This window comes from Panthera leo, chromosome D2 (assembly GCF_018350215.1).
Source record: "Panthera leo isolate Ple1 chromosome D2, P.leo_Ple1_pat1.1, whole genome shotgun sequence".
Taxonomy (NCBI): Eukaryota; Metazoa; Chordata; class Mammalia; order Carnivora; family Felidae; genus Panthera; species Panthera leo.
Window position 1 is genome coordinate 76,397,007 of NC_056689.1, and position 12,980 is coordinate 76,409,986.

General features: G+C 40.8%; 1 protein-coding gene across 3 annotated transcripts in view; it reads left to right on the forward strand.

Moving 5' to 3' along the window:
- Positions 1-4,926: 4,926 nt before the first annotated feature.
- Positions 4,927-12,980, forward strand: part of WDR11 (WD repeat domain 11) — a 68,016-nt gene continuing 59,962 nt past the window's right edge. The window contains exons 1-4 of one of the 3 annotated variants that reach the window (XM_042907864.1): positions 4,927-5,074; positions 5,908-6,019; positions 11,283-11,436; positions 12,373-12,546. In XM_042907864.1, coding sequence (XP_042763798.1) covers positions 4,989-5,074; positions 5,908-6,019; positions 11,283-11,436; positions 12,373-12,546 — 526 coding nt within the window. In that variant the 5' untranslated portion in view covers positions 4,927-4,988. The remainder of the gene's footprint in view (positions 5,075-5,907; positions 6,020-11,282; positions 11,437-12,372; positions 12,547-12,980) is intronic. The other 2 variants (XM_042907863.1, XM_042907862.1) reach the window with 2 other exon arrangements.

The following is a 12,980-nucleotide window of genomic DNA, read 5'->3' on the forward strand; positions in this document are numbered from 1 at the left end:
CAATCAAAACCACCTCACATCTACTAGAATGACTATAATAATTTAAAAAAAAAGACAGAGATAACTAATGTTGGTAGAGATGATGAGAAATTGGAATTTTTATACTGCTGATGAGAATGTTTCCTCTTTGGGAAACAGTCATTCGGTTCCTCAAGAAGTTAAACATAGAGTTACGACATGAGTCAGCAACTCCACTCCTCAGTATACACACGAGAGAAATGAAGACACGTTCACACAAAAAAGCGTGCAGGAATGTTCATAGCAGCTGGAAAGTGGAAACAACACAACTGGTCATCAACAGATGAATGGATAAATAAAAAGTGGTACATTGGAACTATGAAATGTTTTTCGAGAATGCAAAGGAATAAAGTACTGACACATGCTTCAACCTAAACAAATCCTGGAAACATGATGCCAAGAGGAAGAAGTCAGGTACAAATGGCCACGTGGTATATGATCCCATTTATATGAAATGTCCAGAAGAGACATGCTTATGGAGACATGTGGTGGCCTAGGGATGGGAAGGGGGGCAGGCAGGTTGGGGAAATATGGGGAGTGACTGTTAGCGGGTACAAGTTTCCTTTATGAGGCGATGAAAACATCCTGAAACTAATTGTGGTGATGGTTGCAAAGCTCTGGGAACATCGGCAAATTGTGCAAGTTAAAGAAATGAATTCTAGGGTATATGCATTCTATCTGTATAAATCTGTGTTGTTGTTGCTTAATCCGGTGCTTCCCAGGCAGCTAGAATTCGTTGCACCTGGGCTGTGGAGTGGGTTGTGGCATGGGGGGGTGGGGTGGGGGGCAGCATGGTACCGCCAGTAGTCAGAAGCTTGAGTTTTGGAATCAGACTCACCTGGGCTCCAATGCTGGCTCTGCTTTCTGTTGGCCGTGTAACTTCAAATCACTCTGTGAGTCTTAATTTTGTCATCCATAGGATGCTGGTGATCATAATCTTGTGACTTTGAGATGATTAAGTGAGATTATACAGGTAAAAGGTAGATCATCGTATCTGACACGTTATGAATGTCAGCAGTAAGGTATTGGCTTCATCGTCAACATCTCCATCCATGCTCAGATCTATTTACTCAGTGCTCTTTCTTTTTCTTTTTCTTTCTTTCAAAAAAGTTACTTTAAAAGTTTATTTATTTATTTTGAAAGGGGGGCAGAGGGAGGAGAGAGAGAGAGAGAGAGAGAGAGAGAGAGAGAATCCCAAGCAGGCCCCTCGCTGTTAGCGCGGAGCCCGATGCGGGGCTTGAACTCGCGAACTGTGAGATCATGACCTGAGCCGAAGTCACAAGTTGGATGCTTACCTGACTGAGGCACCCGGGTGCCACCGCAGTGCTCTTTCTGATGTGACTTTGGAAAGTTCATGAGGTAAGTGTTCAGTTATCTATGATTTCCATCTTCATCACTTTTCTCTGCTTCCCCTGACCGGAGGGGAATAGCTATCAGAGATATCAGCAATATACACTTGACCCTTGAACAATGAGGGGCTTGGGGGCCAACCCCCTGTGCAGTTGAAAAGCTGCATATAAGTTTTGGATCCCCCAAACTTCACTGCTAATTGCCCACTGTTGACCAGAAGCCTTACCAATAACATAAACAGTTGATTAATACAAATGTGTGTATTTGTATGAATTCTATACTGTATTCTTACAATAAAGTAAGCCAGAGAAAAGAAAATAATTTAAAAAATAATAATTAGTTTATTATTATTATTGTTGTTGTTGTTATTATTATTTTGAGAGCAAGAGAGCATGAGCAGGGGAGAGGGGCAGAGGGAGAGAGAGACCATCTTTTTTTAAATTTTTTTTTGACATTTCATGTATTTTTGAGAGAGAGAGAGACACACACAGAGCACAAGTGGAGGAGGGGCAGAAAAAGAGGGAGACACAGAATCCGAAGCAGGCTCCAGGCTCTGAGCGGTCAGCACAGAGCCCGATGCAGGGCTCGAACCCATGAACCATGAGATCATGACCTGAGCCGAAGTCAGACCCTTAACCGACTGAGCCACTTAGGTGCCCTGAGAAAGACAATCTTAAGCAGGCTCCATGCTCAGCCTGGAGCCTGACATGGGGCTCGATCCCAGGACCCTCGGATCATGACCTGAGCTGAAATCAAGAGTAGGACACTCAACCGACTGAACCACTCAGGTGCCCCAAGAAAAGAAAATATTAAGAAAATCATGAGGAAGAGAAAATACATTTATAGTACTATATCTACTGGAAAAAAAAAATCTGCATCAAACTTGTGTTGTTCAAGGGTCATCTGTACTCTTATCTCCACCAGCTTTAAAAGAAAGAGAGAAAAATTGTTCTAGTTCAGGGATGCAAATGATATAGCAGTGGAAGGGTGCTCTGGGCCCTATTACCACGCTTTGGAGCTGATGTCTTCTGGCATGGGCATGGGGTGAAATTAGTTTTTTCAGGCATGGGAGAGGAGCACAGGTTCTGTCCTATTGAAGAGATCAATAGTCCAGTGTGTCCAATATTCTGTCGCCACACTGGCCAAGACAGATGCTTCAGAGAAGGCCATAGAAACCCATTAACATATTTAATTCACACTTTGTACCATGGGAGACGTATTGCTATCCCAGCCCCGGCTGGTCATCCATCCTTGCCCTGAATATTTAACATTCATGTCCTCAAGGTAGCTTACAGATTTAAACTAGTGAATCCCTCTTCCTCCAAGAGGGTCACTTGCTGCACCTCTCTGTCTGTGAGTGCCATCACTGACTCCTCATTGTCACCTGAAACCTGATTGGCCTTATGCTTATGGCCACTTAAAGCTCCTGCTCCCTTAGTCATTTATTGAGGACCAACTGCATGCCTGAGAAGTGTTTGGCATCGGAGAGAAAGAAAGATTGGAATTTGGTCCCTTTCTCAAAGGAGTTCTAAGTCTACGAGGACGAATTTATTCCCCTGTATTACAGTTGCCTAAAAACGTGTTACTTTCCCTGTTAGACAGAAGCGTACAGGGATGAAAATCACGTGGAGTATATATATTGAAATAACACAGAAGAGTGGTTTCTCAGAGGTCACTACACAATACGTTGACTTACATCACATTGGCCGGAATTTAGCCTCATGGCTGGATCTAGTTGTCAGGGAAGCTGGGATATATATTCATTGAATGGCGTGAAAATGTGCTCAGATGCAAATTGTGGTTCTGTTTCTATGAAAGAACAGGAGAATGAATTTTGGGAGCCAAGTAGCAATCTCTGTCATAGGAAACATCAAAGATGTGCAATAAGGGGGTGATAAATGTAGACCTATGGGTATTGGCACCTCTGGATGCCCCCCAAAGCATCAGTAGGGAAGGATGTGGGGCAGGAAGGGAAGCAGCAACACTTGCCAGAGAGCAACTAGAAGGAAAAAGGAGTTCATTGGCTTTAACAGCTGAGATGGTATTGGAGGTGATCTTTGAGAACATTGTTTTCTAAGAGCAATAAGATGGACACAAAAATTACCAATTGTTTTGTACCTTGTGTTGAATGCATTGGGGAAAAAAGAGACATCGACAAAAATTATTCCTGGAAAGAAATCATGTTGAATCTTACAGTAAAGGGCATGGCAAAGACTCAAAATAAAGTCAGGGCTGTTAAGAGAGTCGCTCTGAACAGAGTGGCAAAGGTCGTGGAATGGAAGTGGTAAGACCTGGGCACCTCTCCTGTTTGAATCCTCAGAATACCAGGAACTTTTGACTTTTGTCAGTTGCAACTTCACCACCTCCGGGAATACATCCTTCTATTTTGAGCCAAAATAAAAAGAATGCAACACTTGTTAGCTACATAGCCGATCGTGTATCAGATGATCAGTGTAAACTCTGCCAGCACCAATTTTAATTCTTTCAAAACAAGCTATGGAACCTTGCTGTTTTCCCCTTTATAAGAGTGCACTCCGGCTCCCTGGCAATTTAGAGCATATTTTTGATTTGAGTGGATCCTATGTCCCATGGATTACAATCCCTAAAACCCCAAATAAATGCTTTAGTTGCTTTACAAACCTCTTCTTACTGATCAACAGTGCAGATGATGTGCTGAGCACAGAGGAGAGAGAGAGAGAGAGAGAGAGAGAGAGAGAGAGAGAGAGAGAGAGAGATGGAGTTTGATTTAAAGGAGAGCCGCAGAGGAAAAACTGCACAATGAAAGCCACCCCAACAAGCCCGCAAATTGACAGGTGGCCTCAGGGGTAATGTATTGTTTCAAATATTTTCAAGACCAGACACGCAGTGTTCTCCATATTTAGAAATTGTGTATATCAGAGCCATTCATCTCATCCATTCTTTTTTTATTTTTATTAAAAAAATTTTTTTTTAACGTTTATTCATTTTTGAGAGACAGAGAGAGACAGAGCATGACTAGGGAAGGGGCAGAGAGAGAAGACACAGAAAATCCGAAGCAGGCCCCAGGTTCTGAGCTGTCAACACAGAGCCCCACGCGAGGCTTGAACTCACAAACCGCGAGATCATGACCTGAGCCGATTGAGCCACCCAGGCGCCCCTCATCTCATCCATTGTATCCATTTTGTATTCCTATATCCCAGTCCTATTCCTATGTTTGTCCTATAAACTTCTTGAGAGCGGGGACGGTTTCTTCTTGGCTACACTGCAGATGCCTAGGACAGGGCTTGGCATTTGGTAGCTGTCCTAAATCAACAGATCAAAGTCAGAAAGGCTAAGTGGGGCTTTCAGCCCTTGCTTTTCACGATTTCCAGCAGGGCACAGAGGCCAATGCTGCCCCCACGGCAAAGCAAACAGACGTCATGGAAAGCAGCCCCGCCCCCACAGGGACAGGCAGCCCGGACCTGGGCGGCCGGACCCTGAAGGAGGCTGAACCGCGGAATCCAAGGTGGTGGGACCTTGCATCCGACGGAACCAAACGGCGGCGCTCAAGGAGCCACCCGGACTCTGCTTGGAACGGAAGCGCAGCGGCCGCCGCTTCCGGGTTGCCGGTGGGCGCCGAGGGCCGGGGTTGCGCCGAGGCGATGTTGCCCTTCACGGTGAACTTCAAGGTGTCTGCGCGCACCCTCACCGGGGCCCTCAATGCTCACAACAAGGCGGCGGTGGACTGGTGAGGGCGCCGCGCTCCGAGGCGGCCGGGCTCGGCCAGGAGTGTGTAGGGGAAGGGGAAAGAACGAGAGATTTCACCCCCCTGGTTAATTTGGCCTCGCCAAGCCGGGGGGGCTGCCTTCACGCTAGAGACTTTCTTTTCATGCTGGGTTTTTGTTGTTCCTATAAAAGGAGTAAATGCCCCACGGGCGAGCCCTCCCTGTGCAAACAGAGTTGCCCCGTTTCTCCCAAATTCTTGCTTTTTGCTCTTTCGCCCCGCACCTTCGCCCCCATCCCCTTCTCGTTTCTTTCCCTCGCCGCCGACCTCCATCTGGTCTCCCTCCGCCATCAATTCCCCTGCCCACTTTCTCTTCCCCAATTTGTGTCTTCCTTCTGTGTCTTATACCTGTTTCTTACCTGTAGCTATTCAACAGCTTTGCCAGACGAGGCGCCTGTTTCCTTACCTGTCATCTCACCTTTACCTTTCCACTGTAAACCAGCACCGCAACTCCGACCGTGAACCCTGAGGCATAAAGCAAAATTCTGTACGGCACGTTAGCCAGAGGACTGAAACCTCCTGTCTGTCCAGTGTTGCCTTATACATGCTTACGGCTGTATACGCATGTCTCTTAGAAACTTTTTTTTATCCAAGTGCAAAACAAATGTCAACATTTTCAAGCTAGCTAGACGTTTTATTTAAATGAGATAAGGTAAAATACTGACCTTTATGCTTAAATAATAATTTTGTTAATGGTAGTATATATTAGATTTGCGATTTATTTTAGCATGTCTCTTGGCAAGAGAGAACTTAAGTCTTTGTTTTGTACTTAAGTTTTCATGTCACTGTTTTGTTAGGGGCTGGCAAGGTTTAATTGCTTATGGATGTCACTCGCTTGTAGTAGTGATCGATTCCAATACTGCTCAAACTCTTCAAGTTTTAGAAAAACATAAAGCTGATGTGGTCAAGGTAAGTCAAATTCCACTTTCACCCTATAACGTATTGTCTATTCAGAAGTTTTAAATACCACTAGATTCTCATCGTCATATATAAATGTTGTATGTATAACAGTATAAATGTTGAATAGCTTTTAAATATGATAATTTATCGGGATATTAATGGCAATCCTAGATGAGCTTTTAGATACTAGCTCTTAGGTGATTTTGAAGCTAACAGTCAACACCAATTGTACCATTTACCAGAATACTTAGTATATGCCAAGATTTGAGCACTTAGCATATGCTAAGCATTTACAGATGAAAGCCCTCAAGCAATTCATTGTCTAATGAGGAACAATGAAAACACAAATACAGTTTGATAAGTGAACTCTGTGGAAAGACAAAGGAGCTACCTATCACCTAGTTTTGGGATCTGGGGAGAGTCACAAGTCTTTCCAGTTTAGGGACTGGTCAGCCGTCATTAGCAAGTGAGGAATTGGGGAAGAGGCACCCCAGGAAAAAGGAAGGATAGGCACAAAGGTAAGTAGGTGTGTAAAGATGGCTAAAAGTGGGGATACGCTTAAAGGGGTGATCGAAGAGGAGGCAGCCAGAGAAATTCATCCGTCCCGCAAGTGTTTCAAGGTTCTCACGGAATTAGGATTTTTAAGTAGTCAGTTGATAAGGTCCTATTGGCATCTTGGGAAAACTTACTCTGGCAGCAGTGCAGGATTTCTTGGAGAAAAGGCAAGATGGGGCAGGGAGATCGTTTAGGAGAGTTTTGCCATAATTTTAGCAGGAAATTCGAAGGGCCTAAGATTAAGCCAAGGCATGAAGGAGTCCTATTCAGGAGCCGCTTAAGAAGTAAACTTGATAGGGGTGCCTGGGTGGCTCAGTCGGTTTAAGAGTCTGACTCTTGATTTCAGCTCAGGTTATGATCTCAGGGTCGTGGGATTGAGCCCCGCGTGGGACTCTACATGAACGTGGAGCCTGCTTGGGATTTTCTTCCTCAAAAAAAAAAACAACAAAAAACTTGATAGCCTTTATAGTAGTCAGTTTAAGGAGAGTCGAAGCTATAGAATGATTCCAAGTTCTCTCTGAATAAGGGAATGATGTTGCTATGACCAGGTGAGTAGGTATGAAATCAGTGAGTTAAATTTTCAGCATGCAAAGTCTCAGATGCCTGGTGCACTTGACTTTTGAATTCTAGTGACCTGAAATTTTGAGGGAGAGGATTAGAGCTAGAGGTTTGGGGGTTTGGGTTTGTTTGGTAATAGCTTTATTGAGATACTCCTACCATAAAATTCACCCATTTATGGTGTACAATATCCATGGTCTTTAATATGTTCATAGAATTGTGTAGCCATCGCTGCAGTTTCATCACTGAATAGAAACCCAGTACCTATTAGTGGCTGCCTCTGATCTTTCGTTTCCTCATGCCTAGGCATCCAGTAAAATAGTTTCTGTAGATTTGCCTATTCTAGACATTTCATATAAATGAAGGAATAACAATATGTGGACTTTTGTGCCTAGCTTCTTTCACCTCTCACTCAAGGTTCATCCATGTTTTAGCACGTTTCAGTGCTCCGTTCCTTTTTATTGCTGAAGAATATTCCAGTCTGAGTATACCACATGTATTGATGGACATATGGGTATTTCCCACTTTTTAGGTATTAGGAATAATGCTGCTATGAACCTGTATGTACAAGTTTTCATGCAAACATGTGTTTTCATTTCTCTTGGGTGCATACTGGGGAGTGGAATTGCTGACTCATATGGTAGCTCTGTGTTTAACTTGTTTAGGAACTTCCAGACTATTTCTAAAGAGGCTGCACCATTTTACATTCCTATTAGCAGTATATGAGGATTCCAATTTCTCTACATCCTCAGCGATGTTGGTTTTTCTCTGTCCTTTTGATTGTAGCCATCCTCCTGGGTATGAAGTGGTTCTCATTGTGGTTTTGGTGTGCATCTCCCTAGTGACTAATGATGTTGGACATCTTTTCATCTTTTCGTGTGTTAATTGGCCATTTGTATATCTTCTTTGAGAAGTGTCTATTTTAGTCCTGTGCCCATTTTAAAACTGTATTATCTTCTTATGGAGTTATTAGAATTCTTTATATATTCTACATAGAAGTCTCTTAGGAGATATATGGTTAGTAAATATTTTCTCTCGTTCTGTAAGTTGTCTTTCACTTTCTTGATAGTGTCCCATAAAACATGAAAGTTTTTTTTTATTATTATTTTTTTAACGTTTATTCATTTTTTGAGAGACGGAGAATGAGCAGGGAAGGGGCAAAGAGAGGGAGACACAGAATCTGAAGCAGGCTCCAGGCTCTAAGCTGTCAGCACAGAGCCCAGTGCAGGGCTTGAACTCACGAACAAACTGGATCATGACCTGAACCGAAGTTGGACACTCAACCGATTGAGCCACCCAGGCGCCCCAAACATGAAAGTTTTTAATTTTGATGTCCAATATGTCCATTTTTTCTTGTTTTTTCTGTTGTTAAAATTTACACCTTTGTTTTCCTCTAAGAAATTCTAAAGTTTTAGCTCTTAGATATAGATTCATAATCCATTTTGAATTAGTTTTTATATATAATGTGAAGTAGGGAAAAATTCAGATGCCTTGTATCGTGCGATCTTGTTATTAAACTCTTTAGACCTAGTAGCTCTGGGGACACTTTTTACATAGTCATGTTATCTGCAGATAACAGTTTAGTTTTTTCATTGATAATCTATTATGTCTTCTATTTTTTTCTTGTCGTATTCATATTGCATTGGCTAGGACCTCTACTATAATGAATAGGAATGGTGAGAAAATACTCTTGTTCCTGAGCCCAGGGGGAGAGCATTCAGTCTTTCACCGTTAAGTCTGAGGTTAGGTACAGGGTTTTATTTTGAGAAAAATAGGTTCTCTGTCTTACCTACTCCCCAATCTTTTTGGCATTTCTGGAGTTTTCACTTCTTTGTGTGGATCCATGTTTCAGTCTGGTATTATACTCCCTTTGCTTGAAGAAATTCCTTCAAGTTCTTGAGGTATATGTCTAATATAGGATGATTCTCTTGGCTTTTATTTGTCTATAAAGGTATTTCATCAGTTTTTTTCTCTTATGATGCTTTAAAGATATTCCACTGTATGTGCAAACTCAAACACACAGCATTGCATAACTTCTGAGAGAAACTCTTATCTTTATTTCTCTACATGCAATGTATGTTTTCTCATTTGGCTGCCTTCAAGATTTTCTCCTTATCCTTAGTTTTAGCAGTTAGATTAGGATATATCTAGGTGATTTTAAACACACACACACACACACACACACACACACACACACACTGCTTGGCATTTACATAAATGGAATTCAAGCACTTAAATACATGCATACGGTCAATTCTTATCTATGATAGTTTTATTCTGTAAAGTTGATGCAAACGCTGACATTGGTGAATACTGAAATGTTGATTACTTCTAGAGGAAATACAGGTTAGGTTCCTGTGAGCCTCCTGTCATAACATTTTCATCTACTGATCAGTATATAACCTTGTTTCATATGTGTTTTTGTTGATTCATTAACATTGAGCGCACAGCCAGCAGCACTAAAGCTCATGCCTGAACAGAGCTTATCTCGTGTTTTTTCCAGAAGGCACATCACAACTTCTTGGGCTTGGGACCACTAGATAGCACTTGGGCACTGTGCTTGGGGACCATTTTGAATTTGAACAGTGAAATCCTCAAGAAAAAGCACAAAACGTAAAAGACTCTTAACTATAGAGAACAAACAGAGGGTTGAAGGAGGGGTGGTGGGAGGGGGGGTGGGCTAAATGGGTAAGGGGCATTAGGGAAGACACTTGCTGGGATGAGCACTGGGTGTTATACAGAGGGGATGAATCCCTGGAATCTACTCCTGAAATCATTATATCACATATGCTAACTAACTTGGATGTAAATTAAAAAGTAAATAAGTTTAAAAAAAAAAACCGCTTGTTTGCGTTATGAGAGCTGAAACAAGCACATTTTGTTTTATGTGGGAATTTTCACCCCTGTGCATGTGTCTGTGAATGACAGTGAAAGCCCTGCAAATACTGATTTTTTTAAATAAAAGCATCAATTTCAGTGAGGAGGCAAACTCACACAGCATCTGCAAATAATGAGTCCTGACTGTATACACACAAAAATATACACATAAATGCACATTCAAACATGTATGCTTTTACACATTTATACACATACGTTTTATTAAAAAAAATTCTGGTCTGAGGAAAAGATGTATTACAATAGAATTTTAAGCCTTCTCAACACTAAAGTTCAGGAAATGTTTTGTTGCCATCTTTTTCATGAATGCTGTAGGAATTGGTTTCATACTTCCCTGCCTTAGCATTAGGCATAAACGTGTGTTTACGTATATATACGCACAAGTATCTATATGCATATGTTTATGTATGTATATATTGGAAGATTCTGTGGCATTTGGGTTCATTTATTAAACACATAACTCGCTGAGCACTAACTTTGGCCGTGTGTTAAGGTCTGGCCCTGTGTTAAGATAGCAATATGACTGAGCCCTGTGTGATCCTGCCCAGTGGAGCTTACAATTCATGGGTTGGTGATATAGGTCAGAACAGGGTAAATAAAGCAATTACCAATTGTTGTTTGGAAAATCCTTTGAAGAAAACAAGCTGGATGCTGAGCTAGGACAGTGGAGAGATTGTGGCCTTGGAAGGCCATGGCTTCGGGCAAAATGAAGACCATATGTTTTATTCCTGTCTCTAACCATCGGTATTTAATGCTCAGGATTAACCTGATTTGTGCCAGAATTCTTGTGGTTTTTATTTTAAAAATTCTTCTCTTACGATGTTGCTTGAGGTATGAAGCATTCCTTTTTTTTTTTTTTTTCAAAGAGGAAAAATTAACATTTTTTTCCCCAATTTTAGGAAAAAGACAGAGGTTTTTTGCTTGCTTTTATTTTTTCCTATTTTTTCCTCTGCAAGGCTTTGGTCTTTCTAAGTTGTCTCCTTTTAATTAGGAGAGGAGAATATGGAAAACCATTCTACTTAGCAGTTTAGGATTTCAGATGTCTTGTCATGATTAGATCTTATGATTGTAATGCAACTTAAAAAGCATCACAAATAATAAGTCTGATTTTTGAGACAGAAACCAGTTTCCTGTTTATGCTTTCTAAATATTTTTGTAACATAAGTGCAGACTGTAGTTGGGGTTCTGGTTGATGTTCTATGAAAATTGTGTTTAGTTTCATCCATACAAGTATTTACTTGATTTGATTTCTTCTTGATACTAGGTTAAATGGGCCAGGGAAAATTATCACCATAACATTGGCTCACCATATTCCTTGCGCTTAGCTTCTGCTGATGTCAATGGAAAGATCATCGTTTGGGATGTAGCAGCGGGAGTAGCTCAGTGTGAGATCCAAGAGCATGCCAAACCTATTCAGGGTGAGGAAAGTCTGTGCTCCGCTAAGTGTTTGTGTTAATACACTTACTCTTAGAATGGTTTTTCCCCCTTTAATTTCATCACTTCCCAGTTAACGCTTGATTGTGTTTAGCCTGTTCTATTGACCTGAATCTAGCTTTCTTTTCCTTATCAGTGTATTTCTGTACGTTTCCTCAAATCTCAGCTGATCTGTGCTTCTGTAAATTGTGCTGGTTTTAACATTGACTTCAGTCAAGCATGATGAGAAAAATGAAGCTGCTATAAACAATATTATAATCTAAGCTATAACAGACGTAAACTTGGCTGAACTGCTGTTTTGAATTAGCCCTCAGTGCTTACTTTCTATTAATAGAGATGATCCACATTTTATTTTCATTTGCCTATAGATCATTTGTTTGTTTATGTTACTGACTTAAAACCAATATGGTATTCTTTAGATTCCAGGCTTTGACTGAGTGGCTTTCCTGACTGAATGAATTTTTTAAAAATTCATTTAAAAATGTTTTGTCGAGTGTTTTGTACTAGGTGCTGAACTAGATGTTTATTGTTTATTATTGTGAGAATAAACCTGAAACTCTGCAAAGTTCTGTTAAGTAATTCCACAAAAATGTTAGGAGAATATGACCTTGATCATGGCCAGCACAGTCTAAGACACAAAGTTTTAAGTAATGACTAGTGAAAACTGTCTTGTATTTTCTTTGAAGTAATTTGAAAATGTTGACCTTGAGGTTCTACTGTCCAGACAGCTCATTTTTATATAAAATTGCACTTTTTCTGTTCATTCTTCACATAAATACCCATATATGCAACATAGGGAGAAGGGAAGTTGGGATTTTAAGGATTATGAAAAACAAAACAAAACAAAGTAAATGTCAAGAATACATTAGCCAAGAGTTCTGAAGTGATTTCTGAATTTTGCCTTTATCTGGTCTTTACAGATGTTCAGTGGTTGTGGAATCAAGATGCTTCCCGAGACTTACTACTTGCTATCCATCCACCAAATTATATTGTGCTTTGGAACGCAGATACCGGCACCAAACTGTGGAAGAAGAGCTATGCAGATAACATTCTTTCTTTTTCTTTTGACCCTTTTGATCCCTCACATTTAACTTGTGAGTAATAGTCTCTGGTGGAAAATGAGTTCTTCATAATATAGTTAATACTATATACATAAAATATGCACAACCCGCATCGTACATCTATAAAGTGAAAACAACTGAGCCAAGCGGAGAAGTCCATATATCTGCAGCTCCTAATACAGACACTAAATCATAATCCCGTATCATTTGCAAGTATTTTGATGGTTAGAAATTTAAATCAGCAAGCTGTACCTTCACTGTGTTGAATTCGTAAATAGAATTAGATTAGCCAGGGAGAGGGAGTTGCTGGGCTATGCTAATTCAGGCTTAATTAAATTTGTTTTTCTAGGAACATTTAAAGAGCCTGAGTCAAGAGTTTCATTTAGTATGTGGCCAAATTCAGTTCCTCTTTTAAAAAAACCGTTTAAATTCATGCCGTGTGTCTTGAGTGCCATAAACAGACGCGT